Here is a 13403-nt window from a genome sequence, read left to right as displayed (position 1 = left end):
AAATGAAGGATTTAGTTGTTTAAAACCATTGGTGTTAAACCAGTTTTAACTAGTGTTAGAAATACATTTTGAGGAAGCTTAAAAATGTGAACTTGTATTTTTTGGTTTTAAACACAAGTAAATCCATGACACCAAAGCGAATCCAAGTTCACCAAGGTGAACTTCCCAAGATGTTTTGATGCCATCAAAATAACACAGACTTTCCGAGAAGGTACTTTAAACACAGCGTTTTCCTCAGCCCTGTGAACAGAACAGCACTTCCCCCAGGGAATTTCATCAGAGGGAATAGTTTATGTAGCTTTTCAGAAGCAAACGAAGGAGTGACACAGTTGTCCCACAAGGCTGAGGAGCAGGAAAAGCTGCATGGGGAGGGTGGATCAGTGACCTCAGGGTGTGAGGGAGCTCTGAGCTGCTGACGTGGGCACAAGGGCTTGGTCTCAGCCTCCAGACAGAGCTGCAGTTCCCCACTGGGTCAACAGTGAGATGCTCTAAGGTTTAGTTTTGTTAAGTAGTTTTTCGTTGGTTTTTGAGCATGCCCAGGGTGTTCTCTTTTCCTTATTACATTCTGCTTACGAGTAAAAGTCCCGTTTTTTACTGTTGTGTTAAAAGACTCAAGAAACAGTTAAAATTAACTTTCATTAGACCTCTGTTTTCATTTGGGTTCTGTTTCATGCTAACCAAAAGCAACTTAGGTTTACAGGACCCCTGTTAGAAATCCTGTGCTCTTTTGTAGTTTGCAAAATGCTTTCCCTCTGCAGCAGCTTGATTCTGTTTAGGGAAGGAAGAGTTAAGGGTGATGTTTTTTTCCTGGCAGTCTGTCCATTCCATCACGTTCCAGGAGCCACATGACAGGATGGCACAAATGAGAAACATCCGCCCACACAGAGGATGATGTCTGCCCCAAACTCCCTCATCCCTTGACATTTTCACTGTATCTTATAAATAACTTCTTTTTCAGTTGGAGGGAAAATTCTTTTTTATTTCTCAGTAGGCAGAGACTGGAAAAGAGTAAGAACTATTAAAATAGAGAACAGAAGAAACACACAGAAAATATACTCTCCTGATAGATAATGATAATTCTCCTATTAAAGGATATCAAAACTTTGGATTGCTTTCCATTAAAAAAGTACATCTAACAGTTCTCTCAACAAGCAAACCAACAAGCACCATAATAATTTCATCCCTTAATCTTATCTGTTCTGCATGCAGCTGTCAAAATAAATCTCTCCCAAATTTTCTGAAAGATTAGGGAACTTATATCCTTGCAAATAGAGGTTTTGCATTAGTCATTACTCAATTAAATTAAGTAAAGCAATATGATTAATTCATTAAAATGGCAAAAGCTTTTTCCCTCCAGGCAGTTTATTAGTGTAATTGCAGTGATGTGGGTTTTCCTGATCACGCATCGCTGCTCTGCTTCCACTGGTGCAGCACCTTTGCATTTGTGAAGAGATGTCACGTCGGGGTGGCGCGACATTTGTTACTCTCAAAATCGATTTAGAGGCTATGTGATGCCAGGGATTATGAAATACCACTAGTCTGCTATCTGTACCAAAACAATGGCAGTGGTTTGTGGAAAAGACAGATGCAGTAATATCAGCCCACATTTCACCAGCAGGCAGAGCGTTCATCCACAGCCTGCAGCAGGAGGGGTGTCAGTGACTTTTTCTGTGCTGGACACCTGCTGGCATTACTCAGCTCACCCATCACCAGATGTGTTGTTTCTGTGTCCTTCCATGTGCTTCTGACAGTATTTCTGAGAGGCACATTTGTTGCTGGATTATAAAGGGGAGGTCTGCCATCTGACACCCACCCCACTGGTGGAAACACCCAGGTCTGCTGGAAGGCTGCAGCTCTGCCTTGACCCTCAGCTTTACATTTCCCCTCATCCTACGAAGCAGAAAAACAGAATTGGAAGAGTCCTGTCATGGGTCTTGCTCACTTTTGGAGCAAAAATGAGCTGTTGCTGTAGCACCAGTGCACCCAAGATTCTCTTGTAGAAACATGATGTTCCCTCTCCTGCCACCAGTTTCGCCTGGCCTCCAGAAGGATGAGGCCCCACTGGGAGGAATACTCATGAGCTGCAAAATGAAATGATGTCTGAGCACTCTCTTATGGTAAATGACAAATCTGCTTTTCAAACTTGGGGAGAGGAATTCTCCAGTAAGAGGTTTGGCTCCACCCTACATCTGGATTTCACTGTGTCCATATGTCTGTTCTCTGTGTGCTGTGGTGGAACTTTATGTGGAAGGAATGCCACCCTTTTAGGAAAAAAATGGCTTTAAATCAGTGATTAAGTGTATATGTTTTCTGCCTACAAAGAAGTTAAAGAAGGGAGAAGTCTTATCTCCTGGTGGCTGCCTAGAGATTGATAGATTAAAAGAAGAGCACTTCTGGAGTGGATAGCAGTATGCAGCAGAGTACAGCCTTCAGAAGGATACCACACATATCTCAAAAGGGATTCTGCCACTAAAATTTGCAGATAAGAATGTCTGCCTTCAAACTCAGATGTCCTTGTTGACAATCTTTTCTAGCTAACTTCCTACCAAAACTTCCAGCCACGACTCTTCTGCTGCTGCAGTGAAGCAGCTGGAATGTTAAGTTCTACAGAAAAATCTCTGATCCTCTCATTAGCTCCTCCATTTGGGACACTTATATTAATTCCTCTGGCTACCACCTCCCTTTCTTTGGGCTGCCCATCCATTATTTGACAGAGAAATTAGGAAAGTAATTCTCACTATCAGAAGTTGCAGGTGCTTTGAATAGAAGTGTCAGTTTTTCTCAAATATGAAGGGCAAGCTCTTGGACCATGATGAGAAAGCTTTAATGACACTAAGATTCCTCCAGCCTTTGAAGGTCTTGTTCCTTCTTTAGTTTGGGCTGCTGTATATCAAATTTTGCACTGACACACGGGAAGAACACCAGTTTTTAATGCTGAGAGGTTATACTGGAAAGTTCTATGTGTTTTAACATGAATTGTGCACAGCAAATACATGTTCTTTATGAAAAAAAAAATTATTCTTGACGTTTGGATAACCTTTTATCAGACTAATGGAAACGTAATAAGCTGTAAAACAGCACTTACACCAATAGTAAATTTGCTTGGGAAGATAGTAAGAAATAATTGGTAATTTTCCCCCTCCCCTTCAAGTGCTAAAACAAATCAGCTCTGTGTTGATCTGACTTGGGTGGATCACTAAGTTTCAACTCAGAAATACAGCATAGGGAGTGTGCAAATACTCTGCTAGCATGGGCAGGAGGAGTGGTATCCCTGAAGAATTCTTCACTTCATTCATGCAATTACGAATGCTGGGGGAATGCTGATTTGGATGTGAGGCCCCCAGCATAAAGCACTGGGCATTAAATGCACGAGCATTTCTTCAGAGCAGCTTAGCTGAAGTTTATCATGACCATTCAGCTATTGCCTAGCAACTTGTGAAGGCCATCAAAGAGCTCTTTGTCCATAGTTCTGGCAAAAACATTTTCTCGCAGATATCCTTATCAGTATCAGAACCAACATGAAAACTTAATAAAAACAATTTTATTGTGTAGGAGATTAATACTTGCACAAAACTGTGGCAATCATCAACCAGTTGGTAACACTGTTGTAAAAGCTGAGTCTAATCTTGCTTTGCAAGTTCTAGTAAAAATGCTTCTTTTTTCCTGAATAATTTCTGGCTTTTCTATCAAAGCATAGCTTTCTTTTGTGAAATTTCATAAAAAGCATCACTCTGGAAATTAATTCCTTGAATTTTTTAAATCCCTGTAATATTTCTAACCTGTTCTTTGTCAAAAATACATAAAAATCACATACAAAAATTTGGTTTTAACAACTATAAGTTATGAAACTCAACTTGTTATTTTTAAGTGCCTTGTGAACTTACCAAAATAAATAATGAGTAAGACTGAAAGCTATTTTAATAAATAGAGATGCATTAAAAGATTTCAGCCTTGCTACATTTGTTCTTTACACTCAGAGGAGTAAAACTGATTTTCCTAATGATCAAGAGTGAATATAATAAAATTACAGTGAAACAGAATAATATTCAGCAGTCTTGCATGTGTTATGTTGTCATTATTGTTACTCAGTGATATTTAGTGTACACTGTTTATTTCCTAAGTAGATTGATGCCATTCTTCATAAGGGATGACAGTGGGCAATAAAAGGTTTTTTCAGTTTCCCTAAGGGATGATTTTCCCTGATGTGTACTGAAGGAGCCTTTCTTCCCCCTTTTTCCATTTTTAGTGGTAGTTTCTGGCTCTTTTAAGCCCTGTGGCTCTGTGCAGCATGGGACCCATTGTCTTCCCCATCCCAGCGTGCCTGCCTCACCCCTCAGACACTCTGCTGTCATAAAGCATCCTCTGTGCACAGATCAAGGCAGTATAATTGAGCCTGGTGTTATTGTATGTCACTGGTCTACATAATCTCAGATAATGCACTTTGGTAGCTCTTGGCAACCACTGGCTTGTTAATAGTGACCATTATACACTGAGCACCGCTGACACCCATTGAGGCTGTGAAAAACGTCTTTGCAGCAGGGTGCACCGAGTGTGATATGGCAGATAACCCTCTGAGGTGCTCTGCCTGTGTTTTCACAGACTTAGAGACCCAGATTCTCAATTTTGGGAACACCAGGCAAAGCAGCAGCTGGAAGAAGTGGTCTTGTTTCTGGGAAAAAAATGAATTAAAATGCGGTGATGTCACACTGCTCTTGTGCACCAGCATCTCTCAGAATCAAACCTCTCTTCTTTATTAGCTGCAATGAGTTAATGAAAAGTTTGAACTAGACCGCTGAGAAACAAGTCAGCACTGACTCTCAAATGTAGATGGAGACAGAAGAATGACACTGTCTAGGCAGGCAGAAAGTGAAAAAGGAGTGATGTAAGCAGCCTTTCATTTTCTGACAAAAGGTTTGTTTTAGGTCAGTACTGATGATCATTGTGCAGTTAGGGCTTTGAGGTGGCCTATGTACTGTCTGTCAGTATCTGGATTTTTAAAGTCAGGTGTTCTTCCGTCATGCTGGCACAGGTTGGTGCAATCTGTTGAAACACATATTTGATTCTTCAGTCTGCTGATTGTCCTGCAGAGAAAAACAGTTCAAGAGTCTGGGGTTCTACCTTTCCTCTAATGAGGGAGTTGATTTTTAGATTTGGGCAGTTTTGCAAGGCACATGCTGGGGGTGTTGAGGAGTCAGCTCTTAGTCTGATCTATCAGCAAACCATGTAATTATTTCTCAGGATTTTTACAAGCAGTTGGTTCTGGTGTTCAAAGTTAAAAGAGTTTTTTTTTTTTTGTTTTGTTTTGTTTTTTCCTTGTCACATGTAAAACTGGTTTGCTTTTTTTAGGACTCTGGCAGCCATTGAACCTATGGCATATTTTGCTGGAAATACTTACAAAGCAAGACATGGTTGTGGTTGGATCCAATCCACTTTTCCCTTAGTGGAGGGTTCATTCAGTAGAGGCATTACAATAAAACCTGATTGTTAATGCAAAGTGCTGCAGACACAATACGGTCTGAGTTCCACAGTGGTGCCTGCTGGCATTTAACATGCACAGTGCTTCTTAAAAAGCAGGGAAATTATATTTAATGCTGCTGCATTGTGAAGAAAAATGCAAACAAACAAACAAAAGAACCCAGTAAACAAAATGTGATTAGATGATTGTAATGGGTGGTTTGTGTTAGGATCTGTGTGTAGAGATTCAGGTTGTGGCCATTTTACAATCAATTTTATACCAAAACAGGTTAAACAAAGCACTGACTGACCAGCATCCCTAACACTGTGGCAGCTAAGCATTTTGGAATGCTCACATGGTGTGTTTGGAAACCCTTTGTGTGCACTACATTTTTCCGTTCAGTACAAGGCTGAGCAGTAATCAGCTCACCACTAATTAGAAGTCATTCTGTGTCCTGCACCCCATTATTATACACAAGTTATATCAGACACAAAGAATAATCAGAGGGAAAAGTTCCTGCAATACCTTCTGCCTTCCATTTCCCAAACATAAAATCTGAAAACAAAAATCTTCTGCAGTTTTGAAACAACCATTATGGAGAAAGCAAAAACCATTTATTTTCCACTCATCAAAACAGGAATATGAGGGAAATTCACTGTCCTGGGGAAGGCAGGAAGAGAGATGCAGGTTTATCCTGTTGTACTTTCCTTATGTTAGTGATGTTTTGATAAACAGGTTGTGTGAGCTGTGTTTTATTAAAGTTCAGTCCTTTGAGAAGCAGAGGTTTAACCTAACTAGAGCTCTTCACAGATGTTTTGTTTGTTTGTGGTTGCAGGTATTCACTGTGACAGCGTGTGTGCTGAGGGACAGTGGGGCCCAAATTGCTCCTTGCCTTGTTACTGCAAAAATGGAGCATCCTGCTCTCCAGATGATGGGATCTGTGAGTGTGCACCAGGATACAGAGGCACCACTTGCCAAAGAAGTAAGGACAACTTAAATGCTTTAAAAATCTCTGTTTCTCCCAGAGTTGCTTGGAAAACATATCATAAAATATCCTAATGCTTTGCTAATTGTAATCTGAAAGACCAGGAAACAGTCCTGATTGGACATTTTGTCAAAATAAATGAATATTCAGAAAAAAAGGGCTACCTGAAAGGAGCAAATGTTTCCATCTGTCTTCTTGTTATGGTACCAGCTTTCCTTTTATTCACTGTGTGTCCTGTGGCACTGTAATGAACTTGATTTTCCATGACATGTTATAGGGGATTCCATTCTAAAGCATTTCCAAATGTGATTGATAAGTGTTAAGTTTGTAATAAAGGTAAACAAAACATACTTGAGTTTCAGAAACAAAAAGCCTTCCCATACTCTGCTGGGGACTGTCAGCTTAGTTAATATTTGGGGCTTTAACACTTGTTTTGTAAGAATAGTCAGTAGGATCAGGCCCCAGAGTAATGTCAAATGAGGATGTCAAATGTACCCATGACTCCTTTTGAAAAGCTTGTCTGGGTAAAATACAAATTTCATAAAAAGAGATACAGATTAACTGTAAGGAAAATCATGCCAGAATTAGGGAGGTAAATAATAAGTCTGCCCTCCCAAGATTTGTCACAGTTTGCCAGCAGTCCAGCTGTCTTCAGTTTAAATCACTGAAGCTGTGAGGGAAAGGTGGTCAGGGAAGAGAAATGTGACTTACCTGGAACTGGAGAGGAGCCCAGTTTCCAGAACCTGACTCCCAGAAACAGGATCCAGGAGCAGGTGGGTTAAGGACAAGCAAAGATGCTCCTGGCTCTTCCTAAAGAGGCTTAAAAGACAGGAGATGACCTGAAATGGTCACTGTCAGGGAAAAGGAGAACCAGAGGAAGGTGAAGTTCTGTCAGTCCAGGAATGGCAAAATTTCCAGCTGCAGGCTGTGAAATGGCACTGGTAAATCTTAGTATTCCTTGACCGTTTCTGACTCTGAGCAGTAATTATTCTCACTATCTAATCTCTAAGGGCCCTGAAGTCAATCAGGGCATCCAGGGTGTAACACTGCCATGTTAAAATGTTCCCTGGTGTTTTGGAACTATAACCTGGAAAAGAAGCTCCCAGTCCAGAGCCCCTCTGAGGCACAGTCTGCAGGCTGGGAAGACAAAGATCATAGGAATAATTTGGATCCTGGTCAGAAGCTGCCTTTTCAGTAAACAGGAAGACCTTTTGGCACTGTTTCACTTGGAGAAGTTAATCTCTGTGAAGAGATCCTGGCCATATAACTTGTATCAAGTGTGTAATTAAAAGACTGAATCTTGAATGAAATTGAAATATTGAAAAGATTCCAAGGCAGTTTTGTCAGTGCTAATTGCAGCTGTTCAGGTATTTCTCTTGATCTCTTACCTAATATTCTAATTTATCAGGAAATAAATGCCAAAAGGAATTAGATCAACAAAGAAGGAGAAGCAGCCTTTTTTTTCCTCTCTTTTTTTCTTTTTCTTCTTGAGAAACTCATGCTTTTAGCATCACAATTAACAGTACAACTCTGTATTTCTGGTCTCAGGTTCTCTGAAAGTTAGAGTGACTCTGTACCATGTAAAAGAAAAGTTAATTGGAAAACATCTGTACTTTTTATCCAGTGAAGTTACGGCTATTTGAATTCCAAGTTAGAAAATACATCAGGAATCAAGGTCTAAGATGACCTTACTCATCTAGAGATAAATCTATTCTCTCTGTTACTTCAGATGTGCTTCAAAAGATGTCCTTATTTAGCCAAATAGAAGTATGTATGCATTCCAAGCATTATCCAAGTTCAGGGTGGCTTGACACGGAATGCCAACAAAAGTCGTGATGAACCAGAACACACCAAATCCTCGAGGAGAGGGAGCAGATCTTGTTTTGGGAGTGTAAACCTCTGAGCTGCACAAGTAACAACGACCACCACTGGGGCTGGGAAGCAGAGCCAGTGGCCTGCAAGGGTGGCTGGTGGCAGGACAGCAGCAGTGACAATTTTGTCCTCTTTGGTTCCAGTCTGCTCGCCGGGGTTCTACGGCCACCGCTGCAGCCAGACCTGCCCCCAGTGCGTGCACAGCAGTGGCCCCTGCCACCACATCACTGGCCTGTGTGACTGCCTGCCTGGATTCACAGGAGCCCTCTGCAATGAAGGTACAGCTGGCCATAGAGACTCCCTGGGATGATTTCCATTCCGTCACTCGGGAGCTGTCAAACCAAAGATGGTTTCTGCTGTGGAACGTTCCGTTTATAAATCAGAAGTCTTAGGTTGTTTCATCCTTCAGTGTGAAACCCTCTGTACTCTTAATTGCATTATCTGTGTAGTAAATATGCCTATTGTGCTCTCTGACATTTATAATACCTCACTTTACCCTTATACTAAGCAATACTCTTTCAATCCAAGTATCAATTGTTTTCTCCTGAAATGAAGAAAATTAAAACCTGTTCTGATCCCTAAGGAGTTCTAATTCTAACAATGTCTTCTCAGTATGTCCTAGTGGCAGATTTGGGAAGAACTGTGCTGGAATATGCACCTGCACCAATAATGGGACTTGTAATCCTATTGATAGATCCTGTCAGTGCTACCCTGGATGGATTGGTAGTGACTGTTCTCAGCGTAAGTACCAGAGGTTTTTTTTCACCTTTAATTTTAGAACAAATAATCAGGGTGCAGCTATTTAAAATACCTTTTTTTTTTTTTTTTTTTTTTTGGTAAAGAAATACTGTCTTAAATCAGAAATTAGGACTTCATTGTAAATAATGGAGAGATCCTAAAGTTCTCTAGTCAGGCCAAGAACAAAGCTGAAATTTTTTCAGACATAGGTTAGTGCTCTGGCTACACAGCTATCCTTGTTCTCACTAAGCATTTGAAGATTTTGTTAAGAAATTTTTCACTATGCCTTTTTTTTAGATGCTTGTAATTCTGTGATGGATTTTCCTCTTTCTTCCTTTTATAAGTGTTTTCACAGATAAACATTTTCAGTGTCATTGTACCACACTCAATGAGTATTGTCTTCTTGTGTTGAACTCATTGGACTCTTCATTACTGCCTAAAAAGGAGAAGGGAAGGTCCTAATTTTACTATTTTTTGTAAAGCTACTTTATTAGATAGTCACTCCTCATATGCCTGGATAGGTCTATGAGATTTACTAATTAGAGGGAAGAATTGTTTTAAGGAAAAAATCTCACAAGAAGCATATTCAATCCCATAAGGTGCTAAAATCCACACAGTCTGAAACACACACATGCCAAAATTTCAGTCAACCCACTTTTGTGACTAAAAGAAGCTGCACCATACCCTGAAATGTCAGACATTGTGCTGGGATTTTCAGGGAAGTGTATTTTTAAATAACATGGCTCATTGGTTTATATCATTTACGGTTTGACTGGCCCAGGTTAACAGGCTCTGCACAAGTGCAGGGTAACATCTGGTCAGTTTGGGAAAAGAACACGAAAAACAACTTTCCTGGCTAAATTCTGTGAAGTGATTAGCATGCACAGCCCAGTATGACACCAAAATAAATCTTAGGGCCATTCCTGTGGCAGCCAGTGGCTACAAAGGTCCCTGTTTTTATGGTAAAATAAGTAGGTAGTTGGGAGAGTAGCAGAATAGGGGTATTTAGGAGGAGGAGGGACTTATTGCATCAATATCAAGAAAATGGTGCCAGCAATATGAATGGAAGTGTTTATTGAAGCTGTGCTCACAGACCATAACAGAGGAAGTTTATTTGCTTTGTATAAAGGCCTTTCGTTCACATGGAAAATAATGATTCCGTTAATTCCTTTCAGAACCAGTGACCTTTTTTAAACTTCTAACCTTTTGCCTGTATGTGATTTACATTTCTTCTTAGCTGACCACTAATTTCAAACACAAAACAGTAACAAAAAATAATTGCATGGTACAGCTGAAGTGAAAATAATAAAAAAAACTTGGTAGTTTTTTTCAATTCATCATAATATAATTTTTAATGAACTGAAATTTGGGGAAAAGGGTGACACTTTGGAAAAGTACAGCCCACTTATACATGGATCATTATGCAAATGTTTAGAGGATTCACGAGTTTTATTGGTCTCAGGCACCCGGATCAGTACAAAACTAGAAGGAGTTACCCTTTTTAATTTACACAGGAATAAGACCAAGGCTTCAGTGTCTGACCTCTTACTTCTCTCCTACGAAATACTGACACTGTACTTCCATAAAACTATTTTCAAAGTACTAAATAATTATTTATTTTACTATTTATTTTTAAAATACTAACTACTCCTTAAAGTACTGCTTTATTTACTAAAGGAAAAAACTCCTCAAGATGAGAATCCTACTCAACAGAAGGGGTCTATTCTTAGAGTACCCTCTTCACTTAGTGATATTCTACCATGAAGAAAATTATCTTTTGCTGTTTCTGAATAGTAATTAGTATTTTGGAACCACTTCACAGTTCTAGTGGCAGCACATAGCATCACATTCATCCATCATGACATTTGCAAAGCAGCAGTAAATTCTGTCTCATAATGAGTCGACATGATTGTGCACAAAATAACCTCCATTCTGTGGATAATTACTTGGTATTTAGAAATATTATATTGATTATTGTATAATTACTTGGTGTTTAGAAATATTATATTGATTATTGGACCCACAGAAGCAACTGAGTTAACCAGATTAAGATACATACCTGATTATCTTCAGCACGTTTAGGCAAATACTTGAAATTTAACAGTGGAAGCAGGCTCAGCATTGGATCTAAAGCTCTAGGCTATATGGGAGTTTCCACCTTCTCTGTTTTCATTCATTTTTTAAGGTATAAAAGCTGTATCATTTCTACTTTGCAGAGTAAAAAATAAGAGAAGAAAAGAAACCTAGTGGCTTTCTCTGTGAGAAAGCTGCTATGAATGTCCTATTTACTGAGTATCAAGTATGCATTTTTCACCCATTTAATATTTTTCAGCACTTTTTACCTGCACTAAAATGATGCCTTATCTGAAATAAATTAACAAATCTATGGCTGTTTGCTCAGAACAGAGCAGCCCAAAACATGAACTCGGGAGAAAAACAGCGAACACCAAACAAAGCAGTGCTCATGTGTGAATGGTAGCAGCTCTATTCATGTGCATCAAGGAACCTTTGTCATTTGAGGTTAATTAATTGCTCTGGGTTGTTGCAGCTTGCCCACCTTCACACTGGGGACCAAACTGCATCCACACGTGCAACTGCCACAATGGAGCTTTCTGCAGTGCCTATGATGGGGAGTGCAAGTGCACCCCAGGCTGGACTGGCCTTTACTGCACACAGAGTAAGTGAATTTTGTGCTCATTCTTAGTTTGAACATCAGTGACAGAATTATCCTCCAGAACAGCTTATACTGGAATTCAGGTACTGATAGAAAAGCTGTTTTTATTTAGAACCCTGAAGATGATTTCACTAGACTTCATAATTTCTTCTGGAATTTTCTTTAATTAAAAATACATTAATACTGATTTTTTTTTTTTTTTGCCCCCCAAGAGCTTTTAATTTAACTAAAAAGCTGTGCAGTGACTGTGTGTAGTTATGTGGCATTCATTACATGCTGGCAAAGAGTTCATATGAAGATTGAGAAATTAACATTTGTTAAAAATAAATATGGGTAAAGCTGACTTCTTATCTTTTTCGTATTACACTTTCAGTTTGGTTTACCTTCAGTTCAGGTTGCCTCACTGACTGTGATCCTGGCCACAACCCTTGTATTTTACCTCAAGAAAAAGAGGAGTGCTGTGTTTTGCATTCAGTGTTGAGTATGTGTTTTTCATAAAATCAGAACTTTGCTGTTTCAAATGAATAATGTCATAGTGGCAGGAAGTAACAGATACATTACAGGACCATATGGATGCAGTTCTGGGAGACATTCACTATGCTGGTTCAGCTGTCAGCTATCAGGGGTTTTTTGCTTCCTGCTGGTGAATAATGATCTCTTTGCAGTGGTGTGTCTTCTTCATACTGAAGTGGTTTCTTTGTGAGTAGCTCAGGTACAATATGTTGTTGTTTTGGCTTTTTTAATGCTTCACTACAAACCACGAAGGAAATATGTCCAGAGGTTCACTGAGTGATGGGCAGATTCCCAAAGTGCCCTCTTCCTTCTCCCTCCAATCTATTTGGAAGCCCATTTCTTCAAGGAGCTGTCCCTGCTCTCTTTTCAGAACCTCTGCTGCCAGAACCACTTCCCAACCTCATTTTTGCCTGGTATGTTTAAAACCACTCCACACAAGGCAGGTCTTGGTGCCTTGCACTGACAGAACTCCGTTCTAGGAGCTGCAGGAGCAAGCCCTCAGCAACACGCTGAACCAGAATGCTTGTCTTCCTCTCCCAGAGCAGCTGTTTCACCCCTCTCCCCCTTCCCTCTTGTGTTTCAGGGTGTCCCCTGGGGTTTTTTGGGAAGGACTGTGCCTTGATCTGCCAGTGCCAGAACGGAGCCGACTGCGACCACATCAGCGGGCAGTGCACGTGCCGGACGGGCTTCATGGGGCGGCACTGCGAGCACAGTGAGCACAGCCCTCCCTCTGCCCCGGGACACAGCCTCTGGCCTCCAGGGGCAGTTCTGATGGGCACAGAGGCTTTCCCAAACAGTTTAAAACCTGACAGAATTAAGTTGTCACAATTGTGGGTTCCGTTTCTTTGCAGTGCGTTTTAGTCACTTTGGGCGTTACGCTAAAGGAACTCCCAATTACTCTGTCACGTAAAAGCAACAAAATTAATCCAAGGAATTGTCATTAGCATCCTGGGAAGGCAATGAGATTAATCCATTGGTATAAACCACAGTGACAGCTAATAGTTGGAAAACTGGAGATAAAAACTAATGCATCAGTGCTGGTGGATGAAATTAATATCTTTGCAGTGTGGTTTTACAGCGCCGCTGGTAAAAGCATTGTAGGCAGTTTTGTTTTCATGTTTTCACACATGTGTGGTTCTCTTCTCAGGGATAACACCACTGACATC

General features: G+C 40.2%; 1 protein-coding gene across 4 annotated transcripts in view; it reads left to right on the top strand.

Annotated features, from left to right (window-relative positions):
* The window catches only part of MEGF10 (multiple EGF like domains 10), an 85574-nt gene that overhangs the window by 60190 nt on the left and 11981 nt on the right, over positions 1-13403 (top strand). For all 4 annotated transcript variants that reach the window (XM_085566322.1, XM_021551837.3, XM_085566324.1 and 1 more), the window contains exons 14-18: positions 6291-6437; positions 8456-8590; positions 8925-9053; positions 11599-11727; positions 12821-12949. In XM_085566322.1, the coding sequence (XP_085422448.1) occupies positions 6291-6437; positions 8456-8590; positions 8925-9053; positions 11599-11727; positions 12821-12949 (669 nt within the window). The remainder of the gene's footprint in view (positions 1-6290; positions 6438-8455; positions 8591-8924; positions 9054-11598; positions 11728-12820; positions 12950-13403) is intronic.

Source organism: Lonchura striata, chromosome Z (assembly GCF_050655825.1).
Source record: "Lonchura striata isolate lonStrDom1 chromosome Z, ASM5065582v1, whole genome shotgun sequence".
NCBI classification, from domain to species: domain Eukaryota; kingdom Metazoa; phylum Chordata; class Aves; order Passeriformes; family Estrildidae; genus Lonchura; species Lonchura striata.
Note: the sequence above shows the minus strand (reverse complement) of the source record. Positions and strands in the feature narration are given on the sequence as shown.